This window comes from Crocodylus siamensis, chromosome 4, assembly GCF_052110815.1.
Source record: "Crocodylus siamensis isolate JL-2025a chromosome 4, ASM5211081v1, whole genome shotgun sequence".
Classification (NCBI taxonomy): Eukaryota; Metazoa; Chordata; order Crocodylia; family Crocodylidae; genus Crocodylus; species Crocodylus siamensis.
Genome location: NC_143398.1, coordinates 108,753,439 through 108,780,346, shown reverse-complemented (window position 1 = coordinate 108,780,346; position 26,908 = coordinate 108,753,439). Strand labels below are relative to the sequence as shown.

General features: G+C 42.4%; 1 protein-coding gene across 1 annotated transcript in view; it reads right to left on the bottom strand.

Moving 5' to 3' along the window:
• MTPN (myotrophin) overlaps window positions 1-26,908 on the bottom strand; it is a 54,559-nt gene that overhangs the window by 9,445 nt on the left and 18,206 nt on the right. Inside the window, exons 2-3 of the mRNA XM_090043321.1 lie at window positions 18,922-19,035; window positions 18,155-18,238 (exon numbers count right to left, since the gene is read on the bottom strand). Coding sequence (XP_089899447.1) covers window positions 18,155-18,238; window positions 18,922-19,035 — 198 coding nt within the window. The remainder of the gene's footprint in view (window positions 1-18,154; window positions 18,239-18,921; window positions 19,036-26,908) is intronic.

Sequence of the window (26,908 nt, the reverse complement as noted above, 5' to 3'; positions counted from 1 at the left end):
ACTATGTAAAATAAGTTCATCTACAATACTAACATCCTTGGTATACAGTAACTGCTCCTGCCCAAGTGCCTTCCACTAATTACGTATGTACAAGTTCTTTAATGGCCATAAGAAAACCACAAAGCTTGTACGTATAAATGTACACTTCTTTTAAATATACACTGAGAACATTTTTGCAGTAACAATCAAGTGGATGTTTTTTGTTTGTTTTTAAATTAAGTATTTAACCTCACAGTAACATATGTTGCCACATTAGACTGAAATCAGGGTGATCTGTACAAACACCTGAGGATGATGATGCAGCTCTCCTCTTTCTTGTAAAACTGTGGAGCAGCTCTAAATGACAAAAACTGAACTCTGAAGCAGCTGTTTGGTCTCCTTTTGTCTATTTAGATTAAATGGAATCCCAGGAGAAGCGTGGGTGAGTGATGATGCCTACCAACTCCTCAGTGTGGAAGGATGCATTTCTACCAATTGTTCCACCTTAAGTCTGTGGGAAAGCATAGCACTTTCATAGGGATTTGCCAGAAACATGATGATTGCTGTTGTGCACAGAACCCTCAATATTTCACAGTGCATTTCCTAACCCACCACTCAAAGTAAACTGTCCCTCGCCCCGCCCTTTTTTTTGCTCCAGTTCCAATTCCCCAAACTAAACTGGTCACTCTCTTCTTTCAGCTTGTCCTCCTGAAGCCACACATGCTTTCTACATTTAATGAAAACTAACAAGTTGATTCGTAGTGCAGTCTCATCCATGCAGACCACATGGAATTTAAAACTTTTAAAGAACTGGACAAGTTTGTGACAGAACCCCACTGCACCCTTAAAAGGATCCTGCATCACCTGCTTCTAAAAATATATACAACAGCAATGGACTAAGTAACAATCCATCTCAAACTCAAGCTTAACAAAAATCCCCAAGCAATTAGAAATGGTAGCAAGGAGTCAAATGTACTTGTCAGTTTACACATGTGCACTTCATAATCAGTGCAATATTCTTTATATACTAACAGAACTAGAGATAATTTACAGAGCGCATCCTAGATAAGTGTCAACTGCAAAGGAGTTGTTAAAAAATTGCCAATAGAAGGTTATTTTTAACACTTTAATTTGAAAATGAAGTTTCATAGGTAATACCATCTTTTCCTGCATACAACACTCCTCTTTCCCACTCCCCCCCCACTCCAATCAGCTGCTGGACACTGAAGTGCATATTACATGTAGGAAAAATACAGTAAAAGCAGTTTCTGCTGCTTCCCTGGCAAAAGCAAGAAGTGAAACTAAAGTCTGCATGCAAGGACAGAGAGCAGAACGAGCCAGTTTAGCTCTCTACCTGCTGCTACTCAGTTGCTGGCTACAAGGAAAAAAGATTTTTCTTTTCATTCTCGCTTTCAAAATGAAGGTGTGTATTTTATTCCATGACACTATGTGCAAGAAAATACAATGTACTGCTTGCCACAAAGATCTTCCAGTACCAGAAAAAGGGAGAACTGATTCAATAGATTAGTCTTTCTTTCAACCAAATAGGACAAATCACTCATTCACTACTGAGATATAAGTTAGTTCTCATCCCAGAAATTGCTCTGAATTTCATATCAGCTTCTCACATTTTAACTTCAAGCTTTGTAACATTTACATTACTACCCAGTTTTATTAATGAGGCCACTATTTAGCTTTTTGCTAAATTAAGAGCTTTTTTCCCCCTTACATATAATTCTCTTCCAAATTATAATGACAATTTAGAGCTCTTCTAGAGCCCATCATGAAACAGTGGAATTCAGCAACTTCACTAATGAGAGAGGTAGATAGGAGCTACAACAGTTGCCAAAAGAAAGTAAAGTATCTTTTAAAAATGGAAGTAATTTTGGTAACCCTCATTTTTGTTCTGCACCCAGAAAAGGGCAAATTCTCCTTCCCTCATGCTATTTTTGCCCTTTTAAAAGAACAGAAGGGACATAGTTAACTATCCTCCTAATATAATTCTTGCCACTTTTGTCTATTCTGTAATTGCATAGTTACAAATTGAATACAATTACAAATCTAGAGGTGGGAAACAAACTGTTAAAACTCAAAAATTTAACAAGTTTCAAGGACAACTCAATTTCTTACTTTAATATACCCTCTAAAGAATAAATTCTCTTTCCTTCAAGTTCAGATTGCCAACTTTCAGCTGGTTTCATCAGTGCCCATATTTCAGGTGATATCAGCAGGCTTGAAACACCAGAAAGACAACCATGGTCAGAAAACATTTAATGAATCCAATCTGTCAAAATCATGCCAGTAATTGACTACAGCCGATCACAATGATTAGTGCGACAGCAATGTCTGAGAACACTCAATCATCTACAACCTCAACATTTGACACTCTCAAAATACATCTCACTGACTTACTCAGTTTGATATATTACATTGCAAGACAATTTTAGAGGGTTTTTAAAAAGTAAATAAAAAAGAATCCGAAAAGAAAGGCAGTAGGAAGTTTTTGAAGTTTGAGCCCTAAAGGGAAGAAATCCCTCTTTTGATGGAACAAACACTTTAAGGCAGGATGTCAAATGTCCGGTCCATGGAGGTGAGTAATTCAAGCCTGCAAGGCTTTTCTCTGGCCAGATGATTCACTTTAAGATCTTACCCGTCAGGCTGCTTACCGTGTCTCCCAGAGTCATTGCACTGGCATGGCCAGACCCCAGTACCTACAGGTTAATGCTGCTCACCCCTTACCCAAACACAGAATTTCCCTTCGTTAACTTTAAAAAAAAAAAAAATCACGATTTGACAGAAACCAGCAGCAGATCCTTAATCCCAACATGCTAATTGAGCTGACAACAGCAGCTACAGCAGTATTAAACACATTGGCTGCTAGTGCTGACAGGGGCACAGCAAGAAGTCCCACAAGCTTGCTTCCAGCCTGCCAACTTAAACTACACCCCTGCTTTAAGAAAGAAATCAAGCTGAAAAAGGAAGAAAAAAAATGCCAGAAGAGGCAAGAGTCAGGGCTACAACCTTCTGCAACTATGTTAACTGTAATCATATTAACTGGTGATAAACTGTTTCATTTGAATTTTACCAGTGTTACATTTTAGTTTCAACTAATTTAAACAAGGACACTCTGGACAATCTGTTCTCCCCAAACTGAGAGGTTTCAGATCTTGGAAGTCTCTTACTTTAGTGGACCTTGAATACTTCCATACACTTTGTATGTAACTTGAATTAAGTTATGTTCACATGCTTTTACCACTTTCAAAACAGTATTAAAAGCAGGCTGTTCCTAAAAGCAGAAGACAAGGTGGCTATATACTGCCACAATAAAGTCTGCAGCTAAAAACAAACAAAAAACCCCAAAGAAACAAAAAAACTGACAACCAAAAACCTCTTTAGGATTCACATGCTACAGACAGTCATAGTATAAGGATACTCAGAGTACTGAAAAAAATCTGTATTAGATCTTTGCTTGACGAATCAAGAGGAACCAACCTTGTAACTAAAATAAACAATTGTTTACATACAGATGAGAATGAATTTGATTATTCTATAGTAGTAAAATCAAAATCTGGTAATCTATGTATTTTCTACTTCAAATATATTTACCTTGGTTCTCAAAAAGAAAATCTAAATCAGCTGGGAAGAGGCAAAGGGGGGGGGGAATATCAATGAGAGAAATAGATTTAAGACCAATTTATCACATGCTTCAAAATATACAAAATCTGACCTAATGAGTTACACTGCTAAATACAGGCTACATTAGAGGAAGTGAAAACAGCTTAAAATTATAAAATTGAGGAAGTTAAATAGCAGTAAACAAAATCAGAAGTGTACAAAAAAATAAATCAGTAAGAGAAAAAAAGAACAAAGTGAAATCTATGGTCAAAGAGGGCTTTCAACATGTAAAAAAGAAAAAAAAGGAGTCTTAACATTGGTATTGATTGCTCTGTTTTCATATGGACATGCTAGACTTGCCCATAATAATGCAGAAAAACAACTGTAACTAAGTACTTCCATTCTATATCTAGGAAAAGATTACTATATAATCTTAAAATGATTAACTATTTCCCCAACAGCAAGCTAGGAGATTAAACAGCAGCTATTAAAATATTTCTCTCAAGAAGTTAGATCTTGCACCCAAGAGTTGAAAAACAAGAGGCCTGAGGAAGTCGTGTTGACTTTCAGTAACCCTCAGAATACCAGGCAAGTCCCCGAGAACTAGGAGAAAGTTAACATGCACTACTGCTTGGAAAAGGTTAAACAGATGACCTACATAACTAGAGGCCCACAAGCCTGACATTGATCCCAGGAAAGCTATAATGGACCAGTTGACATAAGACTATTAACTAACTCACTCAAGGAAGGTAATTAATGCAAGAGTTTATGGAAGATTGATTTTACTAAACTTGGGGGGCTGTTTGTTATTATTATGTCAACATGTACTTTTAGGAGCCAGCCTTGTGACAGATTTCTATAAGGAGATGACTTTGATTAATAAAATAAAATGGTATACAAATCAACATATTACAAGTTAAATGGATTTAGTTGTCATTACAAATGCAATTTGTTAAAAAGTACAAGTTTCAAGTAACTGTCAATTGGCTGTTTCTACTGGGATACTGAAGGGATTGGTCTTGGCCTTAGACTGACTTTTACCAATGACTTTGAAAAACAAATAGTAACCGAGAAAGTCTGTATGTAGAGAATGCAACAATTAGGTAGAACAATGAAGAAAGTAGATCACTGATAGAGTGATCAGTATCACCTGGGTAAGCCAGGTACAAAAACCAATTAAAGTTACAATACATCCAAATAGAAGTTCATGAATTCTCTGTTCCTAGATACAAGGATTTTCAGGGTGGGCAACTAACTTTGGTAATACCTCTACATTCAAATTCAGAGCTTATATTCCTATGATGAATGTGATCTTAAAAAGTTCAGTTAGAATTTAGTTGGGGGGGGGAGGGGAATACCACTTTCTTTACTTGTATTACACAGGAAAGAGACTGTGGGACTAATCACAGTCATTCCTCAAGAGATTTTACAAGTAAAATAATGAAAAAAAGTATGATAATTAATAGAACACATCATCACTGCTACCCTTTCTTCAGCAGCAGCCAAGTGTTACATGTCCATATTAAGGAACATTATCTAGTGATCTTTTATAAAGTTAAGACATGCACCCATTACTAATTACTACTCAATAAACATAGTTGTACCCAAAGTAAGTGCAGTCCAATGACTATTAAAATTAAATACTCATGTTAATTATTCTTTATAGAATCCATGGGAGGAAGAAGGAAAAAAAAAAAAAAAAATCACACAAAACAAGAACTAAAGATTTTCACAAATCATGGAGCTGTTCCAAAAATCTTCCAAATCTAGACTATAATAAATATGTATATAAAAATGTAACCGAGGACCACAAGTACATCAGGATTATCATCTTACAAAAAAAGACAGCCATTCTTTAAAAGAGGTCATACTGTAAGCAGATGGCAAGATGGACTGAGTAAATATGGAAAGAGATGAGCCAGATGAAAAATCATGCAGAATTCAAATTCACATTGCTGTGAGTAGTTTAAATGAAATGTTTATGTTTAAATTATTGTAAAACTAGTCCTCTACCCATCAGTTAGGAAATTTGCTTATTTAAACAAATGCGTCGAACTTGGAAGAGAATTGCAACTAAGTGAAAAATAACCTGTTTTAAAAATCATGCCAACTTAAAAACAAGTCAAATTCTAGCCTCCATACCAGTTACACAATGTAGCCAAGAAAACAGTTTAGGTGGCCTTCTAGAATATACCCATATACAGAATAAACACTTAGATCTACACCATACCTTCCCAGAGATCAGCCAGTACCGACACATAGTAGACAGAACTTCACCTGAACTAGTGATCTTTGCAGCTGTTCAGATTCTCTTCTTTTATGCCAGGGACTGGTCTGGTGATGGTAGCATAAGTAAAGGCGTTATGGAACTACTTTTCTGCTCAAAACCTAAAAAAAGTTCTGAGGGTAACCCAAACATAAGCTACAAACTAGGACAATAAACTGAAAACACACACATATCACCCCTCCCCCAGCTTTTTTTTTTGGTTCGTGATTCTTGTACTTTTTTAAAAAGCTTGTTTAAAAGTATAAGCTCAAACCATAAATAAGTTATGTTGCAGCTGTAAGCTGCAAGTAACAATGGAAGCCCCCAAAATCTTATTTATCTCTATTGTAATCATTCGGCAGTGTGCCATATCCATTAATATCATCTGCAAGTGTGAGCATACCTAATGTAGCCTTATAAAAATAGTGCATTCATCCTATCTGTGCCCATGCCTTCAGCTGCCAGCATTAAGAATAGTGCTGCCCCAACTCATTAATTCATCTACATCAGAATCCAAGGAACTTCATAAAAATCGCCAAAGAAAACGGAACATGGATGGATTGCAGAATGTTCTGAGATGTGTTGCATATACCAGCAACAGTAGGTATGGGTAAGTTTTTCCTTTGTATGGTTGTGTATGTACATACCTATTCCACTTGTAGGTAATAGGTAGATGCAGTTCATGGATTGGCAGGATTATGGAACGCAACTGAAGTCTTTCTGAACATAGGCTTCCCAAAGCCTGAATCAGACCTAAAGGCTACTGCAGTGGTACGATGCTCGTAGAAAGTCTGCAGATGGATAAATACGCTGTTCCTGAACAGGCATCTATAACAAGGTTTCTGAGAAATATGCTTCATGGAACACACTTTATGAGCAGCCTTGATGATGTGACCGTAAAAGCAAAGAGCCTTATGTACATCACAATATATGGAGGCTCTTGCTGGTAAAATGTTAAGGGGAAAAAAGACTGGAAAGGGGTTTGTTTGAAATGGAAGACCAAGATTACTTTGGAGATACCTTTGGGCCAAATTTAGCAAGACTTCATTCTTGAGAAATTCTGCATATATTGTAGGCCTAGTACAAGAGCCTGGCAGTAAGAAGTGGTCTCAAAAGGTCATTTGGTCCAATCCTATGCAAAGATGTTTGGCTTTCAAGTCCTTTTCCTTTAAAAAATTGTGAATATGGAATTGATTGCTCACATGCAATTCTTACAGGGAAAGACCAGGCACTCAGCATACCCACGACTTATGAAATTGTTATACTCCCAAGAACAATAACATCTGTGTTTCAAACACTTCTGTATCGTAATAAAGGTATTGAAAGAAATACATTCCGTCTTAGAAGAATTTTCTTGATCAATTCAAGTCTCACCTTCCACACTATTTATAGTACAACTCAGTATACAGATTAAGAGAGTTTAACTCATGAGAAAAGACTACAGGTGCATCAATTCAGGTAGTCCTTGGGCTTACAACAACAACTAGTTCCCGAAAGCCGCGATTTAAGTCGAAACGTTATAACTCGGAACTGATTTTCCCATAGGAAACAATGTTATAAATGGGCGATTGGATCCTGAACCAAGGCCCGATACCCTATTTTCACCAAAAATAACCCAGAATTTTGTCCTCAATCAATTATAGACTAGTAATATTGCTACATTAATGTATTTCTATTGTAAATAGCTATCACATTGATTTGGAAGGACTTATTTGAGGTGACTTTACTGGACTTTTTGAAGGGCTCTTGGCTGGAGTCTTCTCGGGAGTCTTAAAGAAAGTGCCCAAGGAGGTTTGGACAAATGTTCTCCAGGGAGACTGGCAACACAGCAAACTTGTTTGCTGGTGTGGCGTCAGGTCAGATCAAGCATTGTAAAGTTGAAACTGATGTCAGAAAGTTGAAATGGTGTCAATTTACAAACCTCGTAACTCAGAATGTTGTAAGTCGAGTACTGCCTGCATATCAGTTGCCTATTGGACTGGCATCAATAAAAGGGAACCAACATTGTTGGTTATCAGCTTTTTTTTTGCTGGTTGTAGCCGATAATGTTTACCGATAATAATGCCTTCTGGCTGGGGCCCTGGATGCCTGGGTTCCATCCCATGAGCTGGTGTGACTGAGTGCACAGGACCCAATCCAGATACAGGGGCCTGAGACATTTTCCATCCCTACCCCCATCTCCTCACTGGCAGGCTGGAGCAGACCAGCTGGCACAGAGTGCCAGACACTGCTGCGATGCAGGCTGGGGCCAAAGCAGGTGCTGCAAAAGGCAGCATATGCTGCAGAGGCATGACTGAAGAGGGGCAGGGTGGGCAGAGCTGCCCAGCCCAACATCTCTCAGCCCACAGTGCCCAAGAATCCAGCCTGGCAGGGACCAAGGTAGCCATACCACCCTGCTGTGTGTACAAGTCCTCCCCCAACCCCTCGGGGCAGGTCCATTCAGCCTCCCCTGTGGGATGCAGGGGCTTATCCTGCCCCTGGTAGCAGCAACACCATGAGAGGAAGGGGTCCTTCCCTTGCTGGAGTCCAGCTCCCAGGACCTTAGGCCAGGTGTGGGGGAAGGAGTGGCCCAGTTTTTCCAGGCCTGGAATGGTCCCGTGGCCCTGCCCTGGGCAGAGGGCTCTGTACAGCCAGTCACAGGCACCTCTAGGGCCCATGTGATGCAACTGGCACAGGCAGTTGTACACATGCTCCGGAGGCGGGGGGAGGGACAACATTTTAGAGAAGCTCTGGCAGCCACTCTAAACTACCACATCATCTTGTGCATCAGCATCCCCATGCTTTAAAAAATGGTGGCAGGGGCTCTTGAACTAAAACTCGTTCAATGAGCCTTAGTTCAAGCACCCCCACTGCCATTTTTAAGTATGGGGATGCTGATACATGAGATGGAAGAGAACGCTGGAGTAGGCCACAAAAAGGTTTATTTAGGTCAGTAGTTTAAAATGCCCTGCATTACTACTAAATATTGGCTATCGGATCACCATCAGCTGATATTGTTGGTTAATAACTGGCTACAGGTACTGGCCAATAAAATCTTTATCAGCGCACCCTTAAGAGCCCCATGTTTTCTTGAGCTTGTGAAATTCCCACCCACAGAATGGGAATTTACAAAAAATGAAGGTGATCCGAGGCAGTTTCACACCTTCATGCCCTCAACTGGTAGTACAAAGGCAGGTAGAAAGCATTTACAGCATTTTTTTTTTTTATTTTATTTTTAAAGATCGCGCAAAACTACCAACTTAAGTCTACAAGTTAGGTAGAAAAGGCACACACACACTTGTAAGTTCACATAAATACTTGAAGAAATAAATGGACTCCCATCTGAATTGCAACTTTTACAAAGGAAACGCTGCCATGCCAATAAAGGCATTAGCCTTTAATTTAGTAGCTATTGATAGTGTCTGCTAATTTTGCAGACTTCCTGTGTGACCCATAGTGTTCTACTGACATTTAGGTATCTGCAATGCAAGTTTTTAATCGTTAGAAAATTCTACACAACTTTCAGTATTAAACAGGATCCTTTTTTTCCATTTATGTAGGCCTCTGTTTTGTTTCATCTTTAAGCTCAAAGCCTCAGTCCCTCATCTATAAAAACAGGAAAAACACTCTTCTCAGGGGTGCTGCAAGGAGAAACTCATTAATAATGGGATTAAGCACTTCTGAATGATGTTCATCACCATAGCAACACCTAAAAATACCTGAAATGGAAAACTAAACATTATCTGCATCACTGTTACCTTTCTGGCTGACAGAAGACTTAGGAGTTAGCTATGGTTTCCTATACTACAAAATAGAGGTGTAATGATATATTGGTCCATATTAGATAAGCACCAAAATGAAAACTGACATTAATTGACAGTAGGCTTTTCTTGGCCAGTGCACCCAATAGTGTCACTGATAATGCTACATGCCTTCACGCAGCCACAGCATACACACGGCCAAGGATGCAGCCTGGCAACTTGGAGAGCAGCGCCTGGCCAGTAAGTCTGTGGGAGGGAAGGGCCACAGGCAGGGTACATTGAGGCCCCCCGCCATCGTAAGAGAATGGGGGTGGAGCTGGGGCAGGGGCAAGCACTTCCCAGCCAGGGCAGGGCAGCGGACAGAGCCGCTGGTGGTTCCCCACTGCTGCGCACACCCCTGGGGGAGGCATGGGGGGCATGTGCCCACTCGCTTTGTGTGTGGGGCAAGGACAAGCTACCCGCTGCAAGCTCAGGGGCTGTGCTTGGGCTGGGTGAGGGTAGGGCAGGTGGCGCTAGAAAAGGGGGGTTGGGGGTAGGCTGCAGCCACACCAGAATTCCCCATAGCCTCCAACCCCATGACCACTCTTCCGGCACTGCTGTTGTCTGCCCTGAGCGCAGCCACAGTCTAGCACCCACAGCTGGGAAGAGGCTGGTGCAGCCAGCTCTGAGCTCGCAGCAGGCAGCTTGCCCTCACCTTATGCACAAACCTGAAGGGCACATAACCCCCATGTCTTCCTCAGGGGTGCATGCAGCAGCGGGGAGCTGTCCCCATCCCCCACCACTTCTCCAGATGAGCTGCCCATGGCTCCACCCTGTGCCCTGCCCCAACTGGGCAGCACCTGCTCCTGCCACAGTCCCATTCCCTCCCTCACTATGGGGGCTTTGATCTGCCCCACCATGCCCCCTCCCCCAACAAACTTACTTGTCAGATGCTGCTTTCTAAGCTGCCAGGCTGCATATCACCTGGTTAATAATTGGCCATCAGTATCAGCCAAAAAAATCTTTAACATTTGAAAGACCCAGTATGGATGGGTGAGATATATTTCCAATAAAGTCCTATATTCTGAATTGCTTCCTTTGATCTTATATATTCAGTTGTTGTGTCTTGTGTTCAATCATAACTAAAACTCTCCAGGACAGGAACTTTTTAGACGTCTGTAACAGTAATCAGTAGGACTCTGATACTAATTAAGGCCTTCGGGTAGTACTCCAAGATGAAGCAAATGAACATACAAATAATTAATACTTTGATTCTGCAAACGCTTTCAACTTTAGCCTGCAAGAGAGATGGTCCCACTCTTGAGCTTTTGAAAAGTAACTACCACCTCATAGGTACTAATTCAAAACCAACAAGTGGCCACAAGCACATAATTTACAAACTTAAAACAGAACTACTCACATGATTGTGTAACTAGAGAGTGTTCACCCCCCCCCACCATAAACATCTTAAGTTAATGTTACTATAACCTTTAATTCAGGATAGTTTTGTTTAAATTGAAAAATCTGAAAAGTGGTTTAAATAAGTTTAAAAATTGTCACTCTAAATGTAGGGCTGTCCAACTTCTGAGTGGTCAGGGCCTGCATGCCATGCTTGCCCCTCACCAAGTCAATACTCTGGCACCATACCATGGGGTCCTCCCCTACATCCCACCTGCCCTACTGGCACCTTAAGTCACTCACAAGTCCCCCTGCCTACAGAATCCTTCAGGCCTGCAGGCTGTACTGCTACACCCAATTTTTGCTGCCAGCCCCTGGGGAAGGTGGGAGGGGAACACAGAAATTGCAGGAGTGCAGTGCCTGGACTGGTTGGGGGAAGGGGAGAAGCTTGACCTGAGAGCCATCAGCTGGACAACCATGGCTCACCAAGGACGTCCGGGAACGCCTGCTTGCCAAAAAGGCAGCATACACCCGGTGGAAGGGGAGTGTTATCTCCAAAGAAGAGTATACCTCCTCTGCTCAGGCCTGTAGGGGGGCTGTCAGGAGAGCTAAGGACTAGCATCCAAGATCAAAAAATAATAAAATGTCCCTTTTCAAATAAATAGATAGGGAGGATGAAGAAGGCACCTGGTAATGTGGGGCCCCTGCAAAGTATGCTGGGCAATCTGGTGGTTGCGCCAGAGGAGAAAGCAGAACTATTTAACCAATTCTTCATGTCCGTTTTCTTGTGCAGGGACCGGGACTTCCCCGCTGTGATGCCAGATGGACTTGAGGGGAACACCTCCAGACCTCAGGTTGGGGAGGACCAGGTTAGAGAGCTTCTGGAGGGGCTGGACATGTTCAAGTCAGCAGGCCCAGATGCTCTCCACCCCAGGGTGTTGAGGGAGCTAGCTGGGGTTATTGCAGGGCCCTGGGCACGGCTTTACAAGCACTCGGGGTGCTCGGGCCAGGTACCGGATGACTGGAAGATAGCCAACGTGATCCACATCTTCAAAAAAGGGAAGAGAGAGAGAGGACCCGGGCAACTACAGGCCTGTCAATCTTACCTCTACCCTTGGGAAACTCTTTGAGAAGATCCCCAAGGAGCACATCTGTGATGGGCCAGCTTCAGGGACGATGCTCAAGGGCAACCAGCATGGTTTCATTAGGGGCAGGTCATGTCAGACCAACCTGATTGCCTTTTATGATCAGGTCACAAAGCCAATGGATGCAGTCTTTCTAGACTTCAGCAAGGCCTTTGACATCATCTCCCACCCCATCCTCATTAAAAAAGAAACTAGGTAACTGTGGCATTGATGCCTACAGTCAGATGGATTGCAGATTGGCTCAAGGGTTGTACTCAGAGGGTTGTGGTGGACGGATCAGATTCAACCTGGGGGAAAGCGGGCAGCGGAGTGCCCCAGGGCTCATTTCTGGGGCCTGCGCTGTTCAATTTCTTCATCAGCGATTTGGACGACGGGGTAAAATGTAGCCTGTTTAAATTCGCTGATACCACCAAAATTTGGGGCGAGGTGAGCACGCTAGTAGGGAGGGAAAGACTGCAACAAGACCTGGATAGGTTACAGGAGTGGGCTGACATCAACAAGATGCATTTCAATACTGAAAAGTGCAGGGTGCTGCACTTAGGCAGTAGAAACCAGCAGCACACTTACAGAATGGGAAACTCTCTTCTTGAGAGCACAGAGGCAGAAAAGGGATCTGGGAGTCATTACTGACTGAAAGATGAACATGGGCCAACAATGCGAGGTCACAATTGGCAGGGCTAACCAGACCTTGTCGTGCATCCACAGGTGCATCTCAAGTAGAGCCAGGGAGGTGATCCTCCCCCTCTATGTGACGCTGGTCAGGCCACAGCTGGAGTACTGCATCCAGTTCTGTGCGGCCTATTTCAGGAGGGATGTGGACAACATTGAAAGGGTCCAGAAGAGAGCCACCCGCGTGATCGGGGGACTACAGGGCAGACCCTACGCTGAAAGACCGCGGGACCTAAACCTGTTCAGCCTTCACAAGAGAAGGCTGAGGGGGGACCTGGTGACTGTCTATAAACTCACTGGGGGGGGGGGGGGGGGACCAGAAGGGTTTGGGGGAGACACTGTTTCCCCTAGTGCCCCCTGGCAAGACAAGGAACAATGGACACAAATTATTAGAGTAGATTTAGATTAGACATTCACAAGAACTACTTCACAGTTAGGGCGGCTAGGAGCTGGAACCAACTTCCTAGGGAGGTGGTGCTGGCTCCTACCCTGGGGATCTTTAAGAAGAGGATTGATAACTACCTGGCTAGACTCATTTGAGCCCAGTCTTTTCTCCCACCCAGGTGGGGGGGGAGGGGCGGGGGTGTCGGACTTGAAGATCGACAAGGTCTCTTCTCACCCTATTTCTATGATTCTATGATTAACAAATGCAATATTTATGTGCATACTTTGCACTAAGTGCTTTTTGTATAAAGTAGTCATCTTCTTTGGACACCTGAAATATATTTGAGTATTTCTGCTAAAGTAAGTTTAATGAATAAAGAAAAAAAAATAAAATAAAGCTAACAGGCTGTTTTCATACATATAGTTAAAATTGATGCCCAGACAACCAGACTGAGAATATATTATAGCAGTTTCTGTAATGTTAGCCAGGCTGTTCTGTATCAATTAATTTAAAATAATCCTCCAAAAAGCTGGTAAACTCTTATTCAGCATAATCTACTTTTGGCCAAGACTATTAAACTTGAATCAAAAAGAATAGGGCTAATTTATTTCCTGCTCTGGCTGACCTATAATTAACTAGCTCTTTTCAATCTCAGTTCTGCCTCAAGCGATTACATAAGCAAACAGTACCCCAGATTTTTTTTTATTTTAATTTCTCCAGTTATTTACATGTTAAAAATTTAGTTGTCAGCAGCTACTGAGTTTTCATTTTAAAATGCAAGAATTACTCCCCACATAGTACCTACATTAAGTGTCCTACAGAGAAACACACACACACACACAGAGCACTATCAACTTCAGACCATTTTTGCCTCCGGTAAGAGCAGGATTTTCGAACCTTTCTAACAAGGGGATGGGAAAAATCTTTAGACAAGCTCAAGTACATTTGTTGTGACGGCAGTGTAAAGATCATCAAAATTTCACATCAGTACATCTTATAGGTAAGAAGCAAGGATCATTTTAAGTACAGACAAGCAAAACTTGAGTAACCAGAGAGCAAGTGACATGGGGCAGCAAACAGGACATGCAGTTTGAAAGGGAGCCTTTAAGCTTGGTGAGAGGAAGCAGAGAAAAAGGAACCTTTCAGGACCAAGCCAGCTTACAGGCAAGTTTGCTAGGGAAGGTCTGCTTGGGAAAAGGACAGCCAGAGAGAGTCAACAGATCAAGAGAACCAGAGAAAGGGCTGAAGTATGTCTCAATGCCAGAGCCACTACTACCACCTCCACTTGCACCCGTGAGGCAGGACTGCTCACTGTCAAGGCATCCACCCAGGTCCTAGTTTGGTGCTGTGGAGACTGCAGCTTGCAATTTCTCTTTCTGATGACAGTCAGGTGGAAGTGTGCCTGCAATGTGAGTGCTGGCTCCTCAGAGTATCCCTCAGAGAACAGGCAAGAGATGCAGGAGGTGGTAGTAAGGCTTTGAAGCATCCTCCAACCATGAAGACTTCAGTGATTCAGTGCTGAAGGAGACCTCTGAGACTGTGGAGGAAGACCTGCCAAAAGACAGCACTAGAGAAGGGAGAGGACATGGATTCCCAGGAAAGTGGAATCTTGTGACCTCTGGCAGCAAGGAGAAAACTTCATCTCCACCTGCAGCAGTATGCCTGGAGAACAGATATGGAGCCCTAGCACAGCAGCTCCCAAATTGAGTCGTGATCCAAAATAGGGTCGCAACATCAGCAGATGGGGTTGCGATAAACAGGAATCTGGGGGGCACAAGCAATGTGTGTGTGGGGGGAGGGGAAGAAGGGCACTGTCAATGCGGCAGAGGCATGGGAAAGCAGAGGCAACACAGCAGAAGAAGGAGACAGGGGGCCAAAGTGACAGAGCAGAAGGGACTGGTGTCCCCTCCCCCATGAAATTTCCACACTAGCTCCGGGCTGGAGTCACCTTGGTGACCTAGTGGGCAGGACCTGATATAGAAGGGAGCGCCGTGCCACCATAGCTAAAAAAGCTAGGTGCAACAGCAGCAGCATGGAGTTGTGCCCCTGCTGCTGCCACGTAGGCAGAGGGCACCTCAGTTTGGCAGCCATGGTGGAGTGGTGCTCCATGCCACACCAGGTCATTCCTGCTGTGCCCAGTTTTGGGCCTGCCACTAGAGTAAGGATGTGGACAAAATCAGACAGAGACATGGAGGGCAAAAGCCACAAAAGTGGTTCGGGGCTGGGGCACATGACTTCTGGAGAGGTTGAGGGAACTGGGCTTATTTAGTCTAGAGAAGATGACAGGGTGGGATTTAATAGCAGCCTTCAACTACCTGAAGGGTGGTTCCAAAGACAATGGAGCTAGACTGTTCTAGTGGTGGCAGATGACAGAACAAGGAGCAATGGTCTCAAGTTACAGCAAGGGAAGTTTAGGTTAGATATTAGGAGGAATTCTCTCAGTAGGAAGGTAATAGAGCACTGGACCAGGTTATCCAGAGAGGTTGTGGACTCTCTATCCTTGGAGGTTAAGACACAGGTAGACAAAGCTTTGGCTGGGATGATCTAGTTGGGGCTGGTTCTGCTTTGAGCAGGAAGTTGGAGTAGATGACTTCCTGAGGTGCCTTTCAACCCTAATTTTTTATGATTCAATATCGTATAAATTATGTCTCTTGCAGGTATGCAGGGACAGAATGCAGGCTTGCCAGAACTTGATACTCAACATTCAGTCTTCTGCCAGACTAAAGTTTGTTTAATTCATGTATTGATTGACAATTAGTTTCTTTATTTTGTAAGAAAACAAGACTTCTGTGGCAGTACTAATATTCCTAAAGAATTTGGTTCTGACACTTGATAGAAAAAGTTGAATAATTAAGTACATGCTCTGTAGCTGCTTTTTGTAATGGAGTTATATACAGTACACATATGGCCTTTAATCTACATTGAATTTCTTATGCCTAGTACCTGAGACTTCTGCAAAGAAAACTGAAATTTTCTTAGGAAAGGAATGCTACATTAGTGTAGTCCGAGTCTAATCAAGAATGGCACCCCTAATTCGGATACCATGAAGCCTTGGGGAAAAAAAACCCACACACACACACGATAAAAGTACGATAGATATATACTTATACATTTCCTCTACACCAGTGTCTCTCAATTTTTTACAGTCCAAGGCACAATTACATTAATAAAAATTTTCTGCAGCACACCTGTTAAGGCATTCCCCATACCCATACTTAAGAGCTTGTTGCCACAGCAAAATTCCGCAGCACAGCTGTTTATGAGGCTTGCAGACTGCGCATCCTGCAGAGCCAACACATGCACAGTAGATGAATTTCCATGTGCACAGCTGGTTCTCTCTCTTCCACAACCAAAACATGCACAAGTCTTCTCCAAATCTCTCATCAATACAGCTTATTCGTTAGCGTTAAATGGCTGAAGAATATTCTTCTCATTATGCTAAAGTTCTCAGGGCATACCAGGGAGCCTCTCATAGCACATCAGTTGAGAAATCACTGTTCTACACTACAGAATTCCAGAATGTGAAGGACTGATCAAAAGCATGACAGCAGACTATAGCATGTACATGTATAACATTCATCTAAAGAATTCCTGTTACTGTAGCAACTTCTCTTTGATGTTGGCCACTTGCACATTAACCATGGGAAACTTCAAAGCAGTATCCAGTTTACACAGAAGCAGGATCTCAGACCCCTGGCAGAAGTTCAGTTAAAGTTGTGATGGCATATGATCTGTGATCGCAACAATCACTCCTACTGACATGTTACACATGCATAGCAGGAGGCTTGACTCTGGGACCAGGTTGGGGGTGGGAAAGAAGGAAATCATGACTTAAGGATTCTCCATCACTGGAAAGTAGCAAGCCAGGTGCCCAGCACATCTGGTTTGCAGTCCAGTCAACTGATCAGCACTCAGCCTCAGGGATGCATCAGAGCCCTTGGCTCTATAGCCACAAGCAGATAAAGGGCCTTTAGTCTTTGCTCATTAAAATTAAAACTGGGGCAGCACAGAGCCAAGGAACTCTGCAAGAGCAGAGAGTCTGCCATGTTAGTCTGAAGTCAGGCATAAGACAGGGTAGATACACCTTCTCCCTACCTAGTATTCAAATCACTCATTCTTCTTTATATACTGTTCTTTCACAGCATCCAATGAAGTGAGCTAGAGCTCAGGAAAGTTTATGCTCCCTATACACAGCTTATTCAGTTAGCCTATAAAGGTACCCATCTACCCAGCCTTTACTTCAGCTTTGCAAGAGATCATGTCACCGAATATCTGGCAAGACCACAGTGCAGGCATCAATAACTGGTTTGATGAGTGATTTGCCAGACTAACTATGGGTTACCTCCAATTGGCAGGTCATACCTGCTCAGTGCCACTCAACAACTACTAGCATGGCTTGCCATGTTCTTGAATCCCCCGAGTACCTTCTGCCTTGTTTTCTATATAAAGTGAAGAATAGCCAGTGACAAAGTCAATATGTTCCATTATAAACTGACGCACACACTGTGAGAGTGAGCACACATGTACACAAGCTTTTGTGAACCCAAGTTCACTTCATCAGATGCTGTGAAAGGACAGGACAGAGCAGAGCAGAGTATAAAAAGCGGATTGAGTAATTACAATCAATAAGGGGGAAAGCAGGACAGAGCAGGTGGGGAGTGTAACAAGGCATGCAAAGAACTGATGGGAACAAAGATGTCACAAAAGCTAGCTCAGGTAATGAAATCAGAATCTGCATTCCTGCTTAAGCCATACCTAACAGTTTAGTTTGCAGATGATTTCTTATTCCACAATGTCCTATTCAAATGTTTTTAAATTTTTTCTGCCCAAGAACAACAATCCTGAGGTCACCAGTTTGTGGTCCAATTACATGAATTACTCACTCATTTTGAACCCACTTATATTTGACCAAAGTACCATATCTCTATTAATAGTTAAGTCACCGTAAGATCAAGGGCTGGGTAAACGCATGTCTCACCTTTGAGAGGAGCAATTTCACACAGGAAACATGGCCCTCATAGACTGCAGATAGGAGTGGTGTGATATTATGTTTATCCGGAGCCTTAAAAAAGTGAGAAAGGGACATTTTATTTAATGTACAAGTTAATAATATTAAAATTCTTCATCCTATTAATTTCAATGTTTATTACAATGAAGTAAGCCAAATTTTTAATCCCCCTGAAATTTTATGATATTTCAACAAGCTAGAAGGAAAAAAAAAATATTGGGACTTATAATAAGGCCAAACAGTAACTGTTGAAGACTGATAATTTTGAGGAAAACTTTCTTGGCTCATCATCTCTCTAAAATAGCTGGGTTTAACAAAATTCCAGTTTTGTGGTGCCATTATTGCGAAAAGGCCCACCGACAGGTTCATTTGAGACAGTCTCAGTCTGACAAAGCCTTTTCCATATTTACATTAACCAATTACACAAAACAAAAAAAGTTTTTTGTGATATCTTTTGTTAGTCTAACTGTATAGTTGGGAGAAAAGTATGATAAGCTTTCAGGCATAAAGCACTCTTCTTCACGCCTGAGGAGCTTAATCCGTCTTTTTCTCTCAGATCTGAAGAAGGGTGCATTGTACCCAGAAGCTTATCAGACTTTTTCTTTTAATCCAATAAAAGATACCACAGAAACTCGGCTTCATATATTTCCAGAGCCATCATGGCTACAGAACTCCAACATTATTATATGGCAGGAAAAAAGAAAATCAGTTTGTGCACCTGTAATTTGACTACATACATTGATATCAGCTCCTTTTAATAGCAGAAATTCCAGAATCTCAAGCTGTCCACAATCTGCTGCATAGTGAAGGGGTTTCCTCCCACCTTCCAATGTCCGGTTGACATCTTCACCCTTAAAAAAAAGCAAAACAAAATCAATCATTAGATTTTCTTCAGTGATGTTATTTAATGAGCTAAATCCAACAACATGGATGCACCAAACAAAACAATAAAAAGGTCATAAGTCCAAGCCTTCCAAGGGACTACTAAACTAACCCAAACAGGAGACATCTGTTCCTGCACGTCTTCAAAACATGAACATTTTACATGCTTGTAGCACAATTAATAAACTCTGTATATTAAATATACAGAGTGCTTATTTAGAAAACTAAATATGTTTGTTTTTTCTAGTACAGAATAAAATTATTTTTAGAAAAAAGTTGACAGTTGCCGCGTGCATACACACACATACACCTTTTCCTTTCCCAACTCTACAGTTAGGCTAACAAAAGATATCATGTTATACATATACATATATATTCATTTTATAAAAATATAAAATGAAGTGTATGTCTGTATGCTTATAACTTGAGAATGGCTGGCCCCATCTACTTTAAACCTCTCCCCCCACCCCCTACCCCCAAAACCCGCCCCCACTGAATACTACTCAAAGAAAATTATAGGTGGGTTATTTTTCACTTGACCCTTTTTGAGGCTTCCAGTGACTATTTAAGGGAACAATGCTTTTCACATGGACAGTTGTGTAGCTTCCTCCAGAGTTGGTAGTTGAAGACGGTTGTATGTACTGGTGCCAACAGGAAACACCACAGACATTTCATAGACATTAGGACTGAAAGAGACCTTGGAAGATCAGAGTCCAGCCCCCTGCCTCAGGGGCAGGAAGTCAGCTGGGGTCATAGGATCCCAGCAAGATAAGCATCCAGGTTCTTTTGAAGGCATTCAAAGCAGGTGCCTGAACCACCTCTGGCAGCAGGCAATTCTAGACCTTGGGGGCTCAGACAGTAAAGAAGTTCTTCCTCATGTCCAGCCTGAAACCATCTTGCTGGAGTTTATAAACATTTGACTTTATCATCCCTTGGGGAGCTCTAGTGAACAAATGGTTCCCCCAGATCCTGGTGAGCACCCCTGATAAACTTACAGGTGGCCATCAGGTCACCCCTGAGCCTAAGCTTTTCCAGGCTGAAAAGTCCCATAGCTCTCAGCCTCTCATTGTAAGGTCTGTTTTCTTGACCTCTGATCATGCGCATGGCTCTCCTCTGCACCCTCTCAAGCTTCTCCACATCCCTTTTGAATTGTGGAACCCAAAACTGGACGCAGTACTCCAGCTGCGGCCTCACCAGGCCCAAGTACAGGGGGAGAATGACATCCCAGGATTTGCTTGAGAAGCATCTATGGATGCAAGCCAGGGTTTTGCTCACTTTACTAGCTACAGCATCCCATTGAAGGCTCACATTCATCTCATGGTCAATCCTGACCCCAAGTCCCTCTCGTTCATAATGCTAGTCAGTGTAGCACTGCCAAGCCTATAAACATGCTGCAAAATTTTTCCTCCCAAGGTAGAGAACCTTGCATTTTTCAGTGTTAAACACCATCAGGTACAAAGAAGTTCTACAATAAAGATCATTCATTTGGATATAATTTGAAATGTCACACACAACGTTTTATGTTAAATATGTTGTACTATGTTCTTTAAAAATAGACAATATTTTTGACCCAAGTTTATCGAAAAAACAAACAAATTATAAAAACAACCACCCAGGTGAAGAATAGGTATTTCTGCTGGTCTATTCCATTTCTTCCTCCTGGCTTTCCTCCCCTCCTCCTCCCAACCACCAAGATAAAGCCCACTCATTGTCACTTAGCAACAACATGAACATTTTAGATTCTAAAACTGGGCAGGAGTAGTGTATTAAGCAACTTCTCATGTAGTGACCACCCTTGTACACGGCTCAGTGAGAAGCTACTAAATTTTTAGCCACAGCTTAAAGCAGGGGTGGGCAATTATTACAGCTGGAGGGTCACTTAACGAGTTCTGGTGAGCTGTCATGTGCAGCACACACAATCTTTGAGAAGTCGTCATTTTAACAAGTTATAGATAAAAAACAGATTGCATATTAAAAATCATACATCTACTATAAAACACATTTCAAAAATAATTTTTGTTCTGCTTTATTTTATGTAGCAGAGCTCACCAGGTGGTGCTGGAATGCTTTGCACTCTCTCCCATCCCATGCTGCTCCTTCATGCTCCACATGGGGCCATGCAGGCACTCCTGTCTGGAGCAGCCTGCACAGAACTCTGGCCCACACACCTCCTGGTGGGGCTGATCCTGGTATGGCTATAGCTACCTGTACCTCCCGAGGTTCCTCTTGCTCCCACCCCTGGTGTGCCACTCTGCAGTGCGGGGAGAAAGTTCCAACTAAATGGCTCCAGCTCCAGCCCACCAGCAGCCTACACTGCGCCAGGATGGCAGAGTGGGTGGAAGGTGGCCAGGATCTGGAGCCAGAGCCCCATGCACTGGGGCAGGAGCCACCTGGCTGAAGCTTCCCCCTCACTCAAAGCAGCACAGTAAGGGCCAGAGGAAGAGACACCATCATCACAGGAGGCGAGAGGAACAAGCAGTAGCTAGGTGGCTGAAGCTACACTGGGAACAGCTCTACCAGGAAGCTGTACGTGCTGGCTAGAGCACAGTGCCAGCAGGGTCTGGCCCCATGTGGAGGGCTGTGGTGCAGGCATCGGTTGGAAGCAATCAACTGGTGGGCCAGATCCAGCCCGTGGGCTATATTTTGGCCATCCCTGGCTTAAAGTCTTGCATTTCTATTAAAAATTTTAGAAGCAGCAGCAGCAACCACCACCTCAAGCCCTCATTTCTGTACTGCAATCCTCAGGAAGAAATCCAGAGGAAGGATATAAAGAATATAGGTGGATAAGCAAGCAAACTCTTAGGACGGTACAAAAAAAGAGATGAAATTCAGAGCTAGGCTTGTACTTTGCTTTTCCAATCATCTTTCATAAGGATATAAAAAACTGCTAGAAGTTAAGATTGGCTGGGCTATCTGTTCTTCTTTAAGATTCATATAATACATTGTTGTTTTAAGCTGCAAATTCGTTGTGGCAAGTACAACTTCTTCCTAAGTATATCACCTAGGATTTAATTTCCTGCTGGAAATGAAGCCTTTTAAGCTTTTCTAGATAGGTTGTGATGATGGTTATATGGAAACAGTTGGCAAAAATACTGTTAGTACACTTCTGCTTCCAGAATTCTGCTTTAAGAATTAAATACAAAACAACATAGTGAGCATGCATTCTATAGACAAACCAACACTGAAGTGAAGCTTCAAGATGTTCCTCTGGATCAATGGTCCCAAAACTTTGCCTCCAGACAACACAACACTCTGACATTACTCATGGCCACAGAAAACTTTTAATTTCTACTGACAAATTTCTTCATATTAATAGGAAGAGCAAAGACAACGTCTGCAGCATGTTACTCGGTCAGTTTTGCTGTACGTAAGCCAGCAGGAGTCGAGGATTACTGTTGCAAATTAATAGGAACAACTCTTGAATTTGAGGATAATGAAGTAACATGACTCTAGTAAACCAAAAGAGGTCTTTCCAATGATCTTGTAGGAGCAGAGAAGCCACTTCAGAAAGAAACAGTTGAATGATGATTAAAGTGAATCCCAACCGACTCCCACTGAGTTCAGGGGGAGAAGGAGGGGAAAGGGAGAAAGCATTTAAGCCTTTCTTCTGCTCTGGAAAACAGCTGAATTAGATCATGACACATGCACCTACCTTGAGGCAAAGCCTAATCCTTTAAGACAGAACTTGCATGCCCCTTTGTACCAGAATCATCTTCCAACTTTTTGATTAGTCTGTCTGACTCCCTTGAAATCTTAGTTTTTCCACTGCAGCACAGTGTACAGAGGATATGCCCAGTTAATACCCTGGAACTCAAGTCAGGGAATTCTCCTCTTCCACCCCCCAGATTTAGGTGTCAACAATTGTCTAAACACAAAAATGTGTTTTGTAAAAACAGTCAAGTTGGATTTTTCCCTGACAGGGAGTCTGAAGCTTGAAAAGCTGGCTAGCCTTAGAAAAAGCTTTACAGCTCATCTTTAAAACGCATGAAAAATAAAAATATGATGAATGCAACTATTACACAAAAATAATCCATTTAAATTCATACTGCTTTTGTAAAATGGAAAATTAGGGAAGTAGAGTAAAGCACTTTCAACTGGTTTACTATAAAAGGTTTTTTTTCTGACTTTAAGAATGTAAGCCTGGAGCACATTAGCAAAATTCAACAAAACCAAATGACACCTAGGCTGCAGTACCCAAGAGCTTTCCATATGCATTAGTTTTCCCTCTAGTGTCCCAAAAGAAAATTTAAGTAAGAAGTCTTTAGGCACTGAAGTGATAGGCAATATAAGACAATAAAGCAAATTGCATGAGAAAAGCCACGAATCTATTTCTAATAAAGCTGTTCCCAAAAACCAAGTGTCTCTGTCTTTTCCCATGTAAGATAAGACTAATTAAACATGCTTTAAAACATATGTATAAACACTAAATAAAAATGTAGATACAAAGTCCTCCATTACAAATAAAATCCTATATGGAATTTTAACAATGTGCTACAGTTAAAGAGATTGCACACGTTAGAAAAGTGTGCCATAATTGTCTACATAAATATTTAAAACTAGTTTTTGTTTTATGAAGCATAATCGGAATATTCCTGTAGCATGCACTCAGTAGGACCTCCACACAGTTACAGAAGATGCTGAGGCCTTACAAGCATGTTTTGTATTCAAAATCTTGTCTAAACTTTCCAAACATAGTTGGTCCACTAGAAGATTGCTTTGCCTCTTGCCAAACAGTTAAAATGGACAAGTTCCAGAAAACATCAATTTTTCACTTGTTACAACAACTGAAAACCTCACAGAATAGGATAGTAAGATAACAACTTTAATTTAAATATAATTCTCAGATATTTTGCAGCTCAAATTAAAAAATATGAATTAGAAGTTATTGGTTTTGTCCCTACACTGCACTATGACAACAGCCCATTACAAAGGCACAATGAGCACACTTAGTGATAAGTCAGAAATTTAAAGATTCATTACTTCCCTGCTAGACTATTAAACTAACATAGTATCTCCTCCTTTCAGCAGTGCCCCCTAGAATTTCACTCCTGTGCTATTAAAGAGACTCAGAATTGGGTTCTCTCCCCCTTTTTCTTTTCTGAACCTGCAATTCTGCCTGAACTATAACACCAATATCCAACCCCACCAGGAACAACTGTCTGTACTTCTGGTTTTAGAAGTGCATCTTCAAATTCTAACAATAATCCAGCATTAGTATAGTGCCAAACACTACCTCTTCAATTTATTAATAATCATTTATAACATTGTGTTTCTTTGTTTAGTGTGTTTTTATCCCTCAGCTCCTGCAAATACAAGAAACTCTATAAAACAGGAAGGACCCGACTAAGACCACTGGTCAGCAATGGATAGGCAGCAGAGAGCCACTCCTGTGACGCTAACCTCTAAGCTCAGGCTGCTTCCTTTACTCCTGGCTGCCCAGCCACCATGCAGGCAAAGCACCACATCACAAATATAGTGCCAAAGACCCACCCACTGAAACCTGTAGAAGTCCCCCAGCAACACAGGGTCTGTAGGTTCCCAATCTCTAATACACAAGTAGTAGAAAACACTGCTACTTTACAAACAGCATGATTTTACTAGCACACTCAAGAGACGAAAGAGGGGAGAGGGAAAAATATATATGTTACTAAACTTCATTCCAATGATGGCAAAACTTGTCTGAGGAAAAAAAATCTAAAGAAAAATTTCACTGAGATCAAGTTCCATGAGAAAGCCCAATCTTTTCCTTTCTTCCTACTGTGTCTGTGTAGTAAGGAAAATGGAACCAATTTTCAGAGTCCTGAATTTAAAATTGGTACCTGAACACTCTTGAGAACGCTAATTTAAAATCTTAGATTAAGAACAAAGCAAAACAAAAACTGCTGATAAATGCCTGCAAATTATACACTTGTCTCTAGGACACAAATCAGCAGCCGTTTACTAGCAAGGGCCTGAGTGTGCATCCAGGCTGTGGCTGGGGGCTGGAAGTCTCTGTCCTCCCCACCACCCACCAGCTACTTACTCTTGACTAACCCAACCCCTCTGCAAGGAGGGAAGCAGAAGCATGAGAGAGCAACAGGCTCCACAGAAGGGGAATAGGCAGCACAATACAGCTCCTTGACACCAAATCCCCATGCCAGATTAGACTTCTTTGTAGGCCGGCTCTGGCCTGCAGGCCACAGGTTGCCACCCCTGCACCTAACCTAGAATATACCTCCTGCCATCTTTCTGATGGAATGCTTAGTTCCTCTGACCTATAAACCTAGAACCAATGAAAATTCTTGTAACCCTATTCTCTGTATTCTCTTTAGATAATCACATAAATGAGATACAGGTATGGAAAATAGAAATATTCAGTGCATAGTTCCAGTAGTTAAAACTTCTATAATTTGGAGGAAGAGGTTAGCTAAATTACCAACTCCTTCACTGACATTGATGACCCCCACCCCATCCATCCTGCCCTGGATCAGTTATTCTGCCTTCATGCCTTTTAGACTGACCATGAACCAGGAAGGGAAAAGAGAACTGAAGATGGCTCAGCTAAATATAATTAATGCTGCAGTACTATTTTGCTGAATGACTTATGCACATCCAAATATACTAGATATAACACTGAAATATCTGATTTACATATTAAAAAAATCTCTTGAGGTCTCCAAGGGTGGAGATTCCACCACCTCTCTAGGTAGCCTGCTCCAGTACTTTACTACCCTCCTAGTGGGAAAATTCTTCCTAATATAGAACCTAAACTTGCCTTGTTGAAACTTGAGACTGTTGCTCCTTGTTCTGCCATGAGTCACCAATGAAAGCAATCCAGCTGCATCCTCTTTAGAACCCCTCTTCAGGTAGTTGAAGGCTGCTATGAAATCCTCCTTTGCAATGTGGCCACATCCTTTCTGTAGTGAGGGGCCAAACACTGAACACAATACTCCAGCTGTGACTTTACTAGTGCTGAACAAAGGGGAATAGTCACTTCTCTTTATCTGCTGGCAACACCTACCGATGCAGCCCAGCATGCCGTTAACCTTCTTGGCAACAAGACCACACATCTTGCTGTTCACTGTAAACCCCAAGTCCTTTTCTGCAGAGCTGCTGCCCAACCAGTCAGCCCCCAGCCTGTACTGGTACATGGGATTCTTCCATCCTAAGTGCAGGATTTTGCACTTGTCCTTATTGAACCTCATGAGATTTCTTTTGGTCCAATCCTCCAATTTGCCTAGGTTTCTCTGAATCCTAGCCCTCCCCTCCCCACACCCTGCATATCTACTACTCCCCCCAACTTGGTGTCAACCACAAACTTGCTGAGGGTACACTCTATGCCATCTAGTTGGAGTTCTCCCCCTTGGAGCTCCAGGGAACTAGCGGACCTCCTGCAGCTAAACTGCCAACTAGATGGCACAGGGTGTACTCTATGCCAGCTACCGACTGAGGAGGATCCAGGTAGTGAACCAAAGACTGCAGTGCTGGTGTCACCAGGAAGGCTTTGGCTTCCATGACCACAGTCTGCTCTTTGGCAAGAGAGGCAGCAAGCTGCTGGGAAGGGACGGCCTCCACTTCTCTCCGCTGGGGAGGAGGCTCTTCTCAGCCAGACTGGCTGACCTGATCCACCGGGCCTTAAAACTAAGCCCACTGGGGGATGAGGGGACTACTGCCACTGCTTGCCCACTGAGCATCACCTGCAAAGCCTGCAAGCCAAGTCACTTAAGGGAGCCCACCCATGCCCCAGCCCTGGAACAACTGATAGGCAAGGCAAGGGCCCCCCAAGGTGACACTTGCCTGCTTGTACACAAATGCCAGGAGATGGGGAATAAGCAGGAGGAATTTGTTCTCTTGCTTAATGCA